At 41.2% G+C, this 18,203-nt stretch overlaps 1 protein-coding gene across 2 annotated transcripts in view; it reads right to left on the bottom strand.

Annotated features, from left to right (window-relative positions):
• lmbrd1 (LMBR1 domain containing 1) overlaps positions 1-18,203 on the bottom strand; it is a 72,310-nt gene that overhangs the window by 17,876 nt on the left and 36,231 nt on the right. For both annotated transcript variants that reach the window (XM_061790190.1, XM_061790188.1), the window contains exons 8-14: positions 16,584-16,709; positions 13,231-13,383; positions 4,202-4,266; positions 3,956-4,058; positions 2,855-2,959; positions 2,621-2,770; positions 1,653-1,728 (exon numbers count right to left, since the gene is read on the bottom strand). In XM_061790190.1, coding sequence (XP_061646174.1) covers positions 1,653-1,728; positions 2,621-2,770; positions 2,855-2,959; positions 3,956-4,058; positions 4,202-4,266; positions 13,231-13,383; positions 16,584-16,709 — 778 coding nt within the window. The remainder of the gene's footprint in view (positions 1-1,652; positions 1,729-2,620; positions 2,771-2,854; positions 2,960-3,955; positions 4,059-4,201; positions 4,267-13,230; positions 13,384-16,583; positions 16,710-18,203) is intronic.

The following is an 18,203-nucleotide window of genomic DNA, read 5'->3' as shown; positions in this document are numbered from 1 at the left end:
TGAAAGCAAATCAAAAATTGCTCATTGTGTTCTGGTGTAATACCACTGAGATGTTTGCATGCATTTTTTTTGTTACCAATCCCCCTTTGAAAAGAAATGTAATTGTAGAAAAACATATTTTTATAGGCTTCTGGTTTCAAAACTGGCTATTCATCAATGTGTTTTGTATACTGTATGTAATTACAGTATAGGAGGTAATCTTTCATTTATATGGGTTCACAGTTGTAGCGGCCCTCCGAGGGAAGTCATAACTATGATGTGGCCTGTGACAAAAATGAGTTTGACACCCCTGCTATAAGGGAATTGTGACGTCAATGAGACAGAAGCAATGAGGCAGCGTACATGTGTCTCTATGCTTTGAATTAATTTGAGAGATTTAACAATCAATCACTTTAATGACATTTTCTTTCAGACTTCAGGAACTTGCATATATGCAGTGCAGTATCTTGTATGCATCTGGTGTTGTCCTGTAGTCACGCACTTGCTAAAATAAGAAGCATTTTTGAGGACTTTGAAGTACACAGGGTGTCAACATCAACGTCAGCATTGTTTATTTGACAGAGTCAGATCTGATAATTTATTTGGGCAAGGCTTATTTGCTTAACTGTGGAAAATGGATTTACAAGAGGGAGAGAGTGAAATCTATACAAATACATGCCAGATTAGTGTAAGCAAATCATAACGTGCCTTTCATTGATGGGAGTCGCTCTACAGTACAGATGATGAATAAAGTCCTTTTTTACTTGATAAACAATAGCATATACAACATCTTTTGAGGTGAAGGTCAATTGCAATTTGATACGAGTTGACCAATAGTACTTTTTGTTTGTTCATATCCATTTTCATAACACCAGAGAAGGCTGTAATCAATATACTGTGTTAAATGGAATCACAGTTAAATAAATAATTTGCTATAATTTCATGTTTAACGTATCTATGGTTAAGAGAGTAAGATGACAAATGTATTAAATAACATCCATTCATGGTCTGCCTTGTTTTTAGCTGGAGGGAACTCAGAACCGTTGATTAAAATAAGGAAAATGACCCAGTTATTTATCAAGCATACTTATATAAAGCCTACTTCCATTTGGGTCATACACTATATTGCCAAAGGTATTTGTTCACCTGCGTTGACTCACATATGAATTTAACCGACATCCCATTCTTAATACATACATAGAATGGGATGTCACGTATATCCATATGTGTGTCAGGCCAGGTCAATGAATACTTCTGGCAACGTAGCATACCTTAACCTTAACTAAAATAGCAATTATATCATACCCGCTTTGTGTGACTGAAGCATTAGCTGGATGCATAATTCATAGTTAGAAACCTCCTTGCTAAGATGTACAGTTTTATGTTTTTGCGACTGATGTGCTGTAATAAGTGTTGGCATGGCGACAGCAAGAGGTTCCATACCGCATTAGTAAATGGTTGTCCGTGTTATTACTCTTCTTAATAAATAATGGATGGTGATAAAGAATGCTGAACAGTGTTCTACATGAAATGGCTTTGTTGTACACTGTCCTTGCTCTCCTCCAACTTACACTCAACTTGTGAGGAATGAATCTTTGATAATGTGCAGCGGGATCCTGCAGCATCTCACTATTAGACCGCTGCTACCTTACAAGCAAAGATAACACACTCACCCTCAGGCGCGTTGGCATCACAGACCCTGGTGGTGCCGAATGAAGAGTTCCCCGACGTAAGGCCTGATGAAGGATTCTGCCCAAAAAAAAAAGAAACAAACACAAAATTCACAAATCTGTTTAGTGGTGTCTGAGGCTGACTGAAAATAGAACAATCCAAAAATATGAAGTACCATATTTATATTATTAGAAATCTACCCAGGATCAAAATCTTCAGAAAAATGAAATACAGAATTTTTTTTCAAGTAGCAGAAAGCTCTTTGAAGGTTTTGGAGATTTCACAGGTGCAGCAAACCTCCGTCAAGAAATATAAATTAAACTGAAGTTATTTCAAGGAAAAAGAAACCTTTCTTGAAATATTTTGAAATAGAAGGCTGTGAACCTCCATTAATTTTTAAGACTTGAGCAATATAGTGCCTATATTTGAAATACATATTGTACTAAACATGAGTTTAAAGCAAGTTTCGATTAAGACCACAACAATAACGAAAACTCCATCTTCTCTGTCAAATATATAAAAAAATATATTTTCTCTAATTAAGAGGATGGGAAGGTTGGCTTGTTTATAATAAAAAAAAAAAAAAAAAAACTGACTTTTTTAGGTGATGTAAAGACACAGAGGTGGATCTAAAGCAGGGGTGTCAACTCATTTTTGTCGCAGGCCGCATTGTAGATGGCTGTTATGACAGTGAAACCATAAAAATCTTTAATCGCCTCATCATATTTACACACGAAATGTATGAACTAGTTTTGGAATCAGATATCAAGGGTAATGGGTTTTTCAACTATTATTATTGTTTCGTAACATTGCAACAATATTGTAATGCTTACAATAGCTCAACCTTACATTTATGATTTATGACGATTTTAAATTTTGGTACAGATTTTAACAAGAATCATGGAAGTTGACACACATGATTTTGCCTAAAAAATAAGTAGGATGAAGCGACACAAACAGCTTTCCTCACCTGTATAAGATATTTCTGGCTGCCATACATGACGTACTGAGGGGCAAGACTGTAGATCATGTAGCTGGTATGGAGCACAATCAAAAGCAAAATCATGCAGAGGAAGAGGAGAGCCTGGGGACGGGTTCTTTTAGGTCTAATTTTGTACAGCTGCAGTGGAAGGAAAAGAAACATTTGAAAATGCAAGTGCACATCAACACAAAAACTTGACATAGAGGTGCTGTTTTTATTTACCCTTATCCAGAAGAACCAGATGCCCATGTTGCGAATACCCGCCATGGATGTGAGTACAAAATACATTGTGATGACTGTAATCAGGATGTAATCCAATGGAAAAACCTGCAACACCATGATCCGAAAATAAATACAGCTTTCACATTTAAAGGATAGTACTTTCCGACCACCATAACAACATCAAATGTTGTTTGGTTTATGAAAACATTTTACTGATTAATGGGTTCAAATCAGACACCATTCGTGACCAAAGGAAAGAGTACAAATATAAAGTTGAGCACATCTTAATTGAGGATAATCTTATGCCTACATCAGACTACAGGATTTTAGCCCCGATATCGGCCCGATTAGCGATTGCGGGCAATTTCCCTTATCGGGAAAGACAAAACTTGTGTGACAAAATCCACGACCAGGGATTTGGCCTAACGATAGCTCTACAACGGCAAAATGAAAATGAAGTGCAGCGTGTTTGATTTTTTGTGGAAATTTTCCTTGTAGTGTGACACATAAGAACAACTCTACGACAGCGCACCTCGACGTCGACCAATAGAATTGCATATTGTGACCAGCACTTAGCCTCCCATGCTTGCTTTTGTCAACATACTTGATCGCTGTTGTCAACATTTATTCACGAGCACAAACCAATGTTTACCAAAGCTTTAGAGCAAGAACAAACGTTAATGCTAGCACTGGCTTGTTAGGCTAGATAACATTATGTTGCCTGCTTGCGAGCCGTATTGTATTAAAAGTATGTGAACATACCTCAAGCTCTTAAATGGACAGCCCACTTTCAAGCACTGGTGACGAGATCACGCTTTGCCTCTTTTTGTTCTTTTTTTCCCCAACACAATACAATGGCGCGATCCATTGTTGTTATCGTCGCCATGGTTAACGGGTGTATCCATTGACCGTTGACGCATTTTCTGGTTCCGCCTCTCCGACAGTAATTGATTAGACAAGATAAAGCCCAATGATCGTAAAAGATGGGATACTGTGATTTTATTGCCGTAGTCTGACATACTGCAATCGTGAAAGAACTAAATTTGTGCTGTAGTCTGATCCAGGCATTATGTTGCACAAAAGACATGAATGGATACTTACAGGCTGCAAGGCTAATAGAAGTTCATTCAAAGGATTGGTTAGATTGGTGCCAAATATTATGAACCCAGAGCTGATGCCAGCAGAGTGGAGAGCTTTATCCAAACTGAAACACAGTAGAACAAAACCGTAATGAGAAAGTACTGTTTGTGCAAAATTTAATTTCAAAACTTACTTTTATATAGGTCATATTTAGATCAAGAGACATTCAGGTCATGTTAAAACACAGATGTAACAACAAAGACTTACTTTGAAATGAACAGCGCAACAGAAAACAGAAGAGCAACCAGGATGAAGAAACTGCCCAGTATAATCTGCACAAAAAGATAATATACAAGTATATATACAAAGTATAAACAATGTGTTAAAATACTGGAGAGTTATACCAACAACATCAATTTAAGATATTAAGAAAATGCTATTGCTTTGAAAAGCATCTACTGGCCCTTATAAATCTGTCTTGTCTTATGTGAAGGCAAGACCATATGGCTTGGCCCTCCAGTTTGGCACTGATGCCAAAGGTGACAAAGGGAAGCAACGGTGCAGCCCAGACATGAGCAACGAGCTTCTAGCTTGGGAGGTTAGCAGCAGCCAAAAAAGCAATAAAGCTTATGAAATGCTTGAGGGACATATACTGAAAAAATCTTGTGCCAGAAGGAAGTATGAAATAACTGGGCTACAGTTTTGTCAACGTATAGAGTGTAATTTAAACAATACTCAATTTACTGAAGTGTGGGTCCATTGTAATTGTAAGGAAACTGGCTTATTTTTGGTGTCTAACTGCCAACTGACCAGCTGGTCACAACTCAGTAGGAGCTTTAAAAATTCAAAGTAGGTGAGAACAACAATAAAACAAAAAGCATCAAATATTCATTATTCATGGAATTTTCCTGGTGCCAACTACATACTTGTGCTAAAATAAGATTTAACTTACGAGATAATGATACATGCAAATATGTTTGTATAGTGTTTAAAGTTTTCTTTGCATTCACAAGAAGAAGACAACATTTGCATGAGGCCAAATTAAAAAATTTTTTTTACTGATCTGGCGACCAGTTCAGGGTATACCCCACCTCTCCCTTAAAGTCAGCTGGGATAGGGTCCAGCACACACACACACACAACTCTAATGAGGATAAGTGGTACAGAGGACATGTTTATACTCCCATCACCATGGTTCAAATTGTGAATTGTATTTTAGGAATAAACATTTAGTCCAGTCCAGCACAAATTAACTTTGTTGACTGGGAAATTACTATTTTTCTGTCAAAAGTTTTGGAAATCCAGCATTTTTTACCATGGCCATGTTTATTTTTTAGACTCTTTGTGCTTTGCGATGATGCAACACACAGCTGTCTTGAATACCGTGGAATGCTTTGAGATGAAAGTGCCCAGCACAGACCCTTGCCAAAAGATTTAAATATCATGGAATAGTTTATTTTTTTCCCCCATAATTCCATTCAAAAAGTTGAACTCTCATAGATTATAGATTCAGGGCCCAAAATTTAAACAATGCAAGTATTTGTTTGTTTATTTTTACATACTTTGGGCTTACAGCTCATAAAACCCACAAAATCCATCCATCCATCCATTTTCAACACCGCTTATCCTGGTTAGGGTCGCGGGACGCTGGAGCCTATCCCAGCTGACTTCGGGCGAAAGGCGGACTACACCCTGAACTGGTCGCCAGTCAGTCGCAGGGCACATATAGACACGGACAACCATTCGCACTCACATTCACAACGTCACTGAGTGGGAACTGAACTCACGCTGCCTGCACCAAAGTCAGGCAAGTGTACCACTACACAATCAGTGACTCCCACAAAATCAGGAATTCAAAAAATGTTAATTCTGTGAAGAAATCACCATTTACTTCTCATTTTTTGTTGAAACAAAAGAAAGAAATTAGGGTCACATTAAATCAATTAGATCATGGTACTTTCAAAACGATATGTTAATCTCAATACTAGGTTGGGAATCCCTTTGCTTTAATCATTTCCTGGGTGAGCTGTGGCATTGAGACAATCAGCCTGTGGCATTGCCTGGGAGATATGGAAGCCCAGATTTCCTTGATGCTTGCTGTCAGTTCTTCTTTGATTTTGGGTCTGGTGCCCCATATTTTCCACTTGATAATAACCCACAGATTCTCAGTGGGGTTTAAATCCGGCGAGTTGGATGGCCAGTCAAGCACTGTGATGGCATGGGCATCAAACCAGGTTTTGGTGCTTCTGGCGGTATGGGCAGGGGACAGGTCCTGCTGGAAGATGAAATCTGCATCTCCATACAGATCCTTAGCAGAAGGAATCATGAAGTCCTCTAAAACATTCTAGTAGACTGTTGTGGTGACCTTGGATTTAAGAAAGCAGAGTTTATCAACACCTGGACTGGACATTGCACCCCAAATCATGACTGACTGTGGATATTTCACACTTGACCTCAAGCAGCTTGGATTCTGTTCTTCACCCATTTTCCTTCAAACCCTTGGACCTTGATTCCCGAATGAGAGGCACACTTTACCTTCATTGGAAAAGAGGATCTTGGACCACTGGCCAACAGTCTAGTCCTCCTTTTTAAACTGTGACTCCCGCCTCATTCCACGGTCATCTCTTTTGCTGGTGTATCGTCTCCTGCCACATTTTGTCCTTCCACTAGACTTTCCATTGATATGCTTGGACACAGCCCTATGTGAACAGCCAGCATCCTTAGCTATGCACTTTATGAGCTGGAAGCCCAAATTATGTAAAAATAAACTAATAAATACTTGAAATTGATTAAATTGTGGGCCCTGACTCTATAATCTATGAAAGTTAAACTTTTTGAATGGAATTATGGAAATAAATAAACTTTTCCATGATATTACAATTTTTTGGAAAGGGTCTGTATATCCTTCCTGCTTACGAGAAGCATCCACCAACTTGTCTGAGGTCTCGACTCACGTCTTTGCTTTTTGGCACGATGATATCACTTCTTACCATACTTCTAGGGGTCACAATTAAAAATTTGGGTAGTTGATTCATCAGGTAGGGGCTTCAAACCTAAATTACTACTCAGGCATGGTTTATTCCTTAAACAAGGAATTGGACATTATCAGTTATCACCATATTTTTCATGAAGAAATCTTGAATATTTATTTTATGTACCTTATCATTGATTAATGATTTGCTCTATAAAATTTTATGAATATTCCAAGCAATGGGGAATATTTGAAGGAAATGTTCAATAGTTCCTAAGGGGCTGAAAATCTTGACCTTAACTGTATTGAGATTGAGAATGCGGCATCTGTGTGTGTGCGCGTGTGTGCCTGCATATGCGTGCACACGCGCCACTATGTGTTTCACAAAAATATGCTTATAAAATATGTATCCCCTCACTTATACTCTCGTCCAGTGCACTATTATAATTTACATAATGAATGCCACCACACTTTGTTGTACAGCCGGGTTCACGACCCTGGTCCTGCATGCTTCTTCTCCTGTCCTTGTCCTGTTCTACCTTGTCCTGTCCTTCCCTCACAGGGTGTAGCACTACAGCCCCATGCAACACTCATATTTAACGTTTCATTGTTGTAGATAATGTAATGATTTACTTCTCTCATCCTGTTTATAATTAGTGCTTTGTCTTTTGTCTTTGTTTCTTTCTCCCTTCTAGAAACTTTGTTCTGTTCTACTGATCCAGTCTGATTCTCAATAAATCTCAATTATAATACCACAGCGGAAGCTTAAAAACTGCACTGTGACACAGTAAAACTGTTTCGGCATAAAAGAGATACAGATTTTCCATTCTGCTTGACCTAACAGCCGAACAGGACAAAAAAATAAATAAATATGCTTCTCAACGCGAAGTTCGAACCACCATCTTACATGAGGTCAGCATAACGTGCAATACCTCAGCATAAATCAGGAGTCCTCAGTTCAGCAAATAAAGAAAAACTCTATATGTGCTTTGGTTTTTCTTTGGCTTTTTTGAGACCCTTTTTTTTTTTTTTAGAGAAGAACCAGGCTTAATAAGGTTAAAAGGTGTTAAGAATGTACATCAGAACTGTAAACTAATACAAAAAAGAAATTGAGACCTCACCTACATCTGAATTGCAAATCCCCTTCACAAAGGCAGACTGTGTCATTAAAATTTAGACTTATGAGCGTCGTCTTATTTCAAAAGTTAAAACACATTCACTGCCATTGATGGCTTTAGAAGTCAAATATCCATGATAACTGGGAAGGCTGGCAGTGAATGAGTTAACATTTTTTTACCTAAAATTGCCTGTACAATTATCAAAGGTTTTGTGATAGCGAGAGCTTGACCCTTTAACACTTTATTTCCATTTCCCATCAGAACCTGTGGTCAACACAGGGGTTACACTGTACTTTCTAACAATGTGCTGTGACTCTGCCTCTAATGGAGCTCTTCACTTTGGAGTCACGTCAGCATTTAGTCTTTTGAAAACACACTTCACAATAAACTGTATTCAACAAAAAAAAATGTGTTTTCCATTGTGTAATGTATGTAATTGTAATGCAGCACTTTGGGGGGCACAAGCCAGTGCAAACTGCAGGCCGGTCCCAAGCCCGGATAAATGTAGAGGGTTGCGTCAGGAAGGGTATCCGGCTTAAAACTTTGCCAAACAAATATGAGCGTTCATCTGAAGGATTCCATACCGGATCGGTCGTGGCCCGGGTTAACAAAGTCGGCCCCCGGCACCGTTAACCTGCAGGGCGCCGGTGGAAATTCAGCTACTGTGGGTCAAGACGAAGGAGAGGTGCTTAGGTGGAAAGAGAAGAGGAAAGCACAGAGCCTAGAATTGAATGTGGGGACTTTGAATGTTGGGACTATGACAGGAAAATCTCGGGAGTTGGTTGACATAATGATGAGGAGAAAGGTTGATATATTGTGTGTCCAGGAGACCAGGTGGAAAGGCATTAAGGCTAGAAGTTTAGGGGCAGGGTTTAAATTATTTTACCATGGTGTTGATGGGAAGATAAATAGAGTAGGGGTTATTTTAAAAGAAGAGTTAGTCAATGTCTTGGCGGTGAAAAGAGTATCAGATCGAGTGATGAGGCTGAAACTTTAAATTGAGGGTGTTATGTATAATGTGATTAGCGGCTATGCCCCACAGGTAGGATGTGACCGAGAGGTGAAAGAGAAATTCTGGAAGGAGCTCGATGAAGTAGTTCTGAGCATCCCAGACAGAGAGAGAGTTGTGATTGGTGCAGATTGTAATGGACATGTTGGTGAAGGAAACAGGGTTGATGAAGAAGTAATGGGTAAATACAGTATCCAGGAAAGGAACTTGGAGGGACAGATGGTGATACACTTTGCAAAAAGGATGGAAATGGCTGTATTGAACACTTTTCCTGAAGAGGCAGGAACATAGGGTGACCTACAAGAGCAGAGGTAGAAGCACACAGGTGGATTACATCTTGTCCAGAAGATATAATCTGAAGGAGGTTACCGACTGTAAGGTAGCGGTAGGGGAGAGTGTGGCTAGACAGCATAAGATGGTGGTGTGTAAGATGATTCTGGTGGTTGGGAGGAAGATTAAGAAGACAAAGGCAGAGCAGAGAACCATGTGGTGGAAACTGGGAAAGGAAGAGTGTTGTGCGGCTTTTCAGGAAGAGCTGAGACAGGCTCTCGGTGGACAGGAGGAGCGTCCAGAAGACTGGACCACTACAGCAAAGGTGATCATAAAAATAGGCAGGAGAGTACTTGGTGTATCTTCTGGCAGGAAAGGGGAGATTTTCAATTGGAGACAGGTCTGGACTGCAGGCAGGCCAGTCTAGTACCCGCACTCTTTTACTACGAAGCCACGCTGTTGTAACACATGCAGAATCTGGTTTGGCATTGTCTTGCTGAAATAAGCAGGGGCGTCCATGAAAAAGACTTTGCTTGGATGGCAGCATATGTTTCTGCAAAACCTGTATGTACCTGTCAGCATTAATGGTGCCTTCACAGATGTGTGAGTTACCCATGCCATTGGCACTAACACAGCCCCATACCATCACAGATGCTGGCTTTTGAACTTTGCGTCCATAACAGTCCGGATGGTTCTTTTCCTCCATGGTCCATCTTCGAAGAGCTCGGGCACAGAGAAGCTGGCGCCATTTCTGGGTGTTGCTGATAAATGGCTTTTGCTTTGCATAGTAGAGTTTCAAGTTGCACTTACGGATGTAGTGCCGAACTGTATTTACTGACATCAGAATCAGAATCATCTTTATTTGCCAAGTATGTCCAAAAAACACACAAGGAATTTGTCTCCGGTAGTTGGAGCCGCTTTCGTACAACAACAGACAGTCAATTGACACTTTTGAGACATAAAGACATTGACAAAAAAAAACAGTCACTGAGCAGTAAAAGGTTGCTAGCTATCTGGTAATGTCGGTAAATTATTATTTTATTTTTTTACAATTGTGCAAAAAGATGCAGAGTCCTCTAGCACTTAGAGCAGTTTGAATGACTAATATTGCAATAGTCCGGTGCAATGACCATTGTGCGAAGGGCGCCGAGACTTCAAGGAGTGTATGTGGTTTAAAGTGACGAGTAGTGCGATAATCTGGGACAATGTTGATTGTGCAAATGTTGCAGATACTCCTCAATCAGTGTGCAAATGGAGCAGATGCTACTCTGGCATGAGTGGCCAGTATTGGTCAACAACAGATATGCAAATAGTGCAGCGTGGCGAGACTACTACAGTGAGTGCACGAGTAATATATATTTGGCCCCACAGAAATGTGACAACGAACTCAAGTCAAAAAATTGCCAGCATGTTGTAATGGAATTGTAGGTTAGGTGTTTAAGAAGTTGATCGCAAGAGGGAAGAAGCTGTTGGAATGTCTGCTAGTTCTAGTTTGCATTGATCGGTAGCGCCTACCTGGGGGAAGGAGCTGGAAAAGCTTTTGCACGCTCTTGTCTTAGTTCTGGCAGCGTGCAAGTCCTCAATGGGTAGGGGGGTACCGACAATCCTTTCAGCAGTTTTGATTGTCCGTTGCAGTTGGAGTTTGTCCTTTTTTGTAGCAGCACCAAACCAGACTGTGATGGAAGAACACAGGACTGATTCGATGACCGCTGTGTAGAACTGCCTCAGCAGCTCCTGTGGCAGGCCGTGCTTTCTCAGAAGCCGCAGGAAGTACATCCGCTGCTGGGCCTTTTTGAGGATGGAGTTGATGTTGGTCGCCCACTTCAGGTCCTGAGAGACTGTAATTCCCAGGAACTCGAAGGTCTTGACGGGTGACACAAGGCAGCTGGACAACGTGAGGGGCAGCTGTGGCGAAGGATGCCTCCTGAAGTCCACGATCATCTCTACAGTCTTGAGCGTGTTCAGCTCCAGGTTGTGTCGGCCACACCACAGCTCCAGCCGCAACACTTCCTATCAATATGCAGACTCGTCACCGTCCTTGATGAGGCTGATGACAGTGGTGTCATCTGCAAACTTCAGGAGTTTGACAGTCGGGTGCGCTGAGGTGCAGTGGTTCGTGTAGAGAGAGAAGAGCAGCGGAGAGAGGACACAACCTTGGGGCGCCCCAGTGCTGATGCTGCGTGTGGATTAGGTGGCCTCCCCGAGCCTCACCTGCTGTGTCCTGCCCGTCAGAAAGCTGTAAATCCACTGGCAGATGGCAGGTGAGACGCTGAGCTGGAGAAGCTTGGATGAAAGGAGTTCAGGGATGATGGTGTTGAACGCTGAGCTGAAGTCCACGAACAGGATCCTCGCGTAGGTCCCTGCACTGTCGAGGTGTTCTAGGATGAAGTGCAGTCCCATCCGCAGATCTGTTCGCTTGGTAGGCAAACTGCAGGGGGTCCAGCAGGGGACTTATGACACTCTTGAGGTGGTCCAGCACGAGACGTTCAAAGGACTTCATGACCACAGATGTCAAGGCGACAGGCCTGTAGTCATTCAGACACGAGATTGCAGGTTTCTTGGGGACTGGAATGATGGTGGAGCGTTTGAAACAGGATGGAACTTCGCACATTTCCAGAGATCTATTGAAGATCTGAGTGAAGACTGGAGCGAGCTGGTCCGCGCAGACTTTGAGGCAGGATGGGGACACGTGGTCCGGGCCTGCCGCTTTGTTAATCTTTTGTTGTTTGAAGATGCGTCTCACATCCTGTTCATGGATGGTTAACGCAGAGGTCAGAGGTGTGATTGTGGTCGCGGCCGGGTGGGTGTGTGGTGTGAAACTGTCCTTTTCAAATCTGCAGTAGAAGGTATTCAAGTCGTTGGCTAGTGTGCTATTGTTCTCAGCTTGGGGGGATCGTCGCTTGTAATTAGTCAGCGATTGGAATGCATGCCAGACTGATTTAGAGTCGTTTGCGCGAAACTTATTTTCCAACTTTGCTGCATAGATCCTCTTTGCAATGTTAATTTCTTTAGTCAGCTGGTTTCTAGCTCGATTATACAGGGCCCTGTCCCCGCTCTAATATGCGTCCTCCTTAGCTTGGCGAAGCTGCTTAAGTTTAGCAGTGAACCACGGCTTGTTGTTGTTGAATGTGCGAAATGATTTTGTTGGTACACAAACCTCTTCACAGAAACTGATATAGGATGTGACATTGTCCGTATATTCATCCAGGCTGCCAGCTGAATTTTCAAAGACACTCCAGTCTGTGCAGTCTAAACAGCTTTGAAGTTCCATCTTGGCTTCATTGGTCCACTTTTTCACTGTTTTCACTGTAGGCTTCGCGCATTTAAGTTCTTGCCTGTACGTCGGTATTAAGTGAATTAAGCAGTGATCAGACAATGAGCATTCCTCAACTTTCTCAGTCTTTTTTGCCACCTGTCCCAGCTTTTTTGGAACGTGTTTCAGCCATAAAATTCTAAGTTAATGAATATTTGGTAAGAACAATAAAGTTTCTCAGTTTGAACATTAAATATATTGTCTTTGTAGTGTATTCAATTAAATATAGGTTGAACATGATTTGCAAATCATTGTATTCTGCTTTTATTTGTTTAACACAACGTACCAACTTCATTGGAATTGGGGTTGTACATTAATGAGGAAAAAAATGAAAAATGATTTTAGCAAATGGCTGCAATATAACAAAGAGTGAAAAATTTAAGGGGGTCTGAATAATTTCCGTACCCACTATATATCAGCTATGGTGTACCAAAACAAAATATTAGAAACCAATGCGAAGGGAGGAAATTTGCAATGTTGTTGTGCATTCCAATCTATCATGATCATTAGGCCTGAACAGATTCATCTTTTTTTTTATTTTTTTATTAAAAAACAGTTCATATTGCGACATAATCTGCATTTTATACTGGTAATTCATTCTACATTGTGAACCTACCTTGAAAGGTCTGAGAGCACTGCCCACTTTGTTGCAGCAGTTCCTCTCTGCAATTTCCAGGTGCCTCCCTCTCCGTTGTAGGACCTCCAGCTTTCCTTCGAGTTCCTGCAAGTTGTGTCTGTCCTGTGATGACAAGGGGCGTCCATCTTGACACTGAGGAACAAAACACATTAAATGTCAAAGACAGTGATTATTATGAGGTCAGTATAATAAAAATGCTAAATATTCAGGTATCTTTTTTGTGTGGGAGGGGGGGGGATTACACAACTACAGTACAGTGGGGCAAAAAAGTATTTAGTCAGCCACCAATTGTGTAAGTTCTCCTACTTAAAAAGATGAGAGAGGCCTGTAATTTTAATTTTCTCACCTATGAGAGACAAAATGAGAAAAAAATCCAGAAAATCACAGTCTGATTTTAAAAGAATTTATTAGCAAATTATAGTCGAAAATAAGTATTTGGTCACCTACAAACAAACAAGATTTCTGGTTCTCACAGACCTGTAACTTCTTCTTTAAGAGGCTCCTTTGTCGTCCACTCGTTACCTGTATTAATGGAACCTGTTTGAACTTGTTATCAGTATAAAAGATACCTGTCCACAACCTCAAACGACTGATTGGCCGTAGTGGAGTTTGGAGTGTGACTACACTCCAAACTCTAGTACGGCCAAGACCACAGAGCTGTCAAAGGACACCAGAAACAAAATCGTTGACCTGCACCAGGCTGGGAAGACTGAATCTCCAATACGTGGTGGAAAGAAAGCAGTTATTAGAAAATGGAAGACATACAAGACCACTGATAATCACCCTCCATCTGGGGTTCCACACAAGATCTCACACCGTGGTGTCAAAATGAACGGTGAGCAAAAATCCCAGAACCACACGGGGGACCTAGTGAATGACCTGCAGAGAGGTGGCACCAAAGTAACAAAGGCGATCATCAGTAACACTAGGTCGTCAGGGACTCAAATCCTGCAGTGCCAGATGTGTCCCCCTGCTTAAGCCAGTTCATGTCCAGGCCCGTCTGAAGTTTGCTAGAGAGCAATTTGGATGATCCAGAAGAGGATTGGGAGAATGTCATATGAACCCAAAATAGATTTTTTTGGTAAAAACTCATCTTGTCGTGTTTGAAGGAGAAAGAATGCCGAGTTGCATCCAAAGAACACCATACCTACTGTGTAGCATGGGGGTGGGAACATCATGCTTTGAGGCTGTTTTTCTGCAAAGGGACCAGGACGAATGATCCGTGTAAAGGAAAGAATGAATGGGGCCATGTATTGTGAGATTTTGAGTGAAAACCTCCTTCCATCAGCAAGGGTACTGAAGATGAAACGTGGCTGGGTCTTTCAGCATGACAATGATCCCAAACACACCGCCCGGGAAACAAAGGAATGGCTTCGTCAGAAGCATTTCAAGGTCCTGGAGTGACCTAGCCAGTCTCCAGATCTGAACCCCATAGAAAATCTTTGGACGGAGTTGAAAGTCTCTGTTGCCCAGCGACAGCCCAAAACATCACTGCTATAAAGGAGATCTGCATGGAGGAATGGGCCAAAATACCAGCAAAAGTGTGTGAAAAAGACTTACATAAAATGTTTGATAAAGTATTGAGATGAACTTTTTTTATTGACCAAATACCTATTTTCCACCATAATTTGCTCATACATTCTTTAAAAATCAGAGACTGTGATTTTCTGGATTTTTTTCTCAATTTGTTTCTCATGAGGTATACCTATGATGAAAATAACAGGCCTCTCTCATCGTTTTAAGTGGGAGAACTTGCACAATTGGTGGCTGACTAAATTCTTTTTTGCCCCACTATATATATAGGTTCAGAAAAAACTGAAAAATAAGTGTTAAACAGGGCATTGGGGAAAAAAATCTGTTTGACCATAAAAAGGTCTACACACCTCTATTTAAATGTCTGTTTTGTGATATAAAAATAACGACAAGACAAATCATTTCAAAACATTTTTCAACATTGTGACTTATACCCTGTACTACTTAATTGGAAATACAATCTTTTCGAGAGGTGAAGTACAACCCCAATTCCAATGAAGTTGGGACGTTGTGTTAAACATAAATAAAAACAGAATACAATGATTTGCAACTCATGTTCAACCTATATTTAATTGAATACACTACAAAGACAATACATTTATTGTTCAAACTGATAAACTTTATTGTTTTTAGCAAATATTCATTAACTTGGAATTTTATGGCTGCAAAACGTTCCAAAAAAGCTGGGACAGATGGCAAAAAAGACTGAGAAAGTTGAGTAATGCTCATCAAACAGCTGTTTGGAACATCCCACAGGTGAACAGGCTAATTGGCCACAGGTGGGTGCCATGATTGGGTATAAAAGGAGCTTCGACGGCTCCGACGGCTTCTCTGGGCCCGAGCGCATCTAAGATGGACTGATTCAAAGTGTTCTGCGGTCCGATGAGTCCACATTTCAAATTGTTTTTGGAAATTGTGGACCTCGTGTCCTCTGGGCCAAAGAGGAAAAGAACCATCCCCAGATTGTTATGGACGCAAAGTTCAAAAGCCAGCATCTGTGATGGTATGGGGCTGTGTTAGTGCCAATGGCATGGTTAACTTACACATCTGTGAAGGCACCATTAATGCTGAAAGGTACATACAGGTTTTGGAGAAACATTTGCTGCCATCCAAGCAACGTCTTTTTCATGGACACCCCTGCTTATTTCAGCAAGACAATGCCAAACCACATTCTGCACGTGTTACAACAACGTGGCTTCGTAGTAAAAGAGTGCGGGTACTAGACTGGCCTGCCTGCAGTCCAGACCTGTCTCCCATTGAAAACCGTGTGGCACATTATGAAGCGTAAAATACGACAACGGAGACCCCAGACAGTTGAACAGCTGAAGCTGTACATCAAGCAAGAATGGGAAAGAATTCCACCTACACAGCTTCAACAATTAGTGTCCTCAGTTCCCAAACGTTTATTGAATGTTGGTAAAAGAAAAGGTGATGTAACACAGTGGTAAACATGACCCTGTCCCAGCTTTTTTGGAACATATTGCAGCCATAAAATTCTAAATTAATGATTATTTGCTTAAAACAATAAAGTTTATCAGTTTGAACATGAAATATCTTGTCTTTGTAGCGTATTCAATTAAATATAGGTTGAACATGATTTGCAAATCATTGTATTCTGTTTTTATGTTTAACACATTGTCCCAACTTTATTTGAATTGGGGTTGTACACCACTACAAACTACAACTACAGTCAGGATCATATTGTTACATGAACGCCTCTGTCATCGTCTAGCGTCGTCAAACTGAATTAATAAACTAAATATATTGATCATGACCAGTGATGCATGTTTGTGTCACACCTTGGATTTCAGCTTCTCGATCTGATGCTCGACATCATCAATGTCTTCTGTGTTCTCCAAGCGTTCATACGCCACACTCCGTGTGCCTTTTATCAGATTCAAAGGCAGTACAGACATACCGTATGCCTGGAGAAAAAGAGAAAACAAAAAAAGAGCAAAGCTTCCATCTTAATCACACATTGCTGTCATGCTGGGTCGTTGCATATGGCGCATGCATCCACCTACACAGACCACCCCCTGCCACAAACCAGTGTGGAACATTAGACGAAGGTAAGCAAACATGCACGCAATGAGTAACATATCATCATTTGGCCACCAAATTAAGAAGATTAAAAAGGGAGTATGTATAGTTGTTCTCAGAACTATACTGGTGAATTTACTGCAACCATTTTGAGAGGATAGCACTGTTTAAAATCACCATGCTGCAATGTACAGCTTAACAGTGCCCCCATGTGACAGCAACATAGCCTCCATCCAAAATGTGATGAATTTTTAAGAGGTTTTTTTGGGTGGACTGGGGCTGGTGGTGGTGGGGGGGGGGGGTTCTCTGTTACAGGATGGGGCATCAATGATGATGAATGATATGAAGATTAATTTTAAATACCTCATTATCTTAAATCATGCAGGATTCAACAGAGATTTGCACACAGAAGCAAACACAAATATATACAGTGAAATGAGAAAAATAGTCTCAAGTCTATAGAGACTATCCATCCATCCATTTTCTGTACCACTTATCCTCACCAGGGTCGCAGGCGTGCTGGAGCCCATCCCAGCTATCTTCGAGAGAGAGGCGGGGTCCACGCTGAACTAGTCGCCAGCCAATCGCAGGGCACATATAAGCAACCAGCCATTCGCACGCACATTCACACCTACGCGCAATTTAGAGTCTTCAATTAACCTACCACGCATGTTTTTGGGATGTGGGAGGAAACCGGAGTACCCAGAGAAAACCCACCCACGCAGGCACGGGAAGAACATGCACACTCCACACAGGCAGGGCGGGGATTTCAACCTCGATCCTCAGAACTGTGAGGCAGATGTGCTAACCAGTCGTCCACCGTGCCGCCCTATAGAGACTATTTGCACAAAATTCAAAAGGTGCTTTTGAATCTTTGACATTTGGGCTTTAATCTCCTGGAGAGATGTTTGAACTTTAATTTAAAATGAGGGGCACCTCTAAAACCTGACAACACAGCGATCAATACAAATGAATATAACAGAGGCAAGTCAATGTGCTCTCACCCTGTCATGTCTCGCTTTTACAGACCCAGCAGAGAGAGTCATTTATGGGCTTGTAATAAAACAAAAGGACATGGTCTGTGCTACGAATCCTACAGCTGCCCTCTTCCCTCTAGTCAAGCTGTATTTCGAAAACAACTTTTAATAGTTTCTGCATGTTATGAAGCATTGTGTCGCGTGGTATACTAAGAAAAGGTAGCCTATTATTAGTCTCGAATGTGGCTCTGCGCTACGGGCGAATGTCACCACCTGCAATGAATCATGGAACTCTTAAGGCCGGAGCATGTCCAGAATATCAAATACACTCATAAAAGGAAAACCTGTCCAAGATCCCTGGAGAAACATTTGCCTTCCCCTCATGTGTAACAACATGAGAGA

Source organism: Phyllopteryx taeniolatus, chromosome 11, assembly GCF_024500385.1.
Source record: "Phyllopteryx taeniolatus isolate TA_2022b chromosome 11, UOR_Ptae_1.2, whole genome shotgun sequence".
Classification (NCBI taxonomy): Eukaryota; Metazoa; Chordata; class Actinopteri; order Syngnathiformes; family Syngnathidae; genus Phyllopteryx; species Phyllopteryx taeniolatus.
This window is presented reverse-complemented; position numbering and strand designations above follow the sequence as displayed.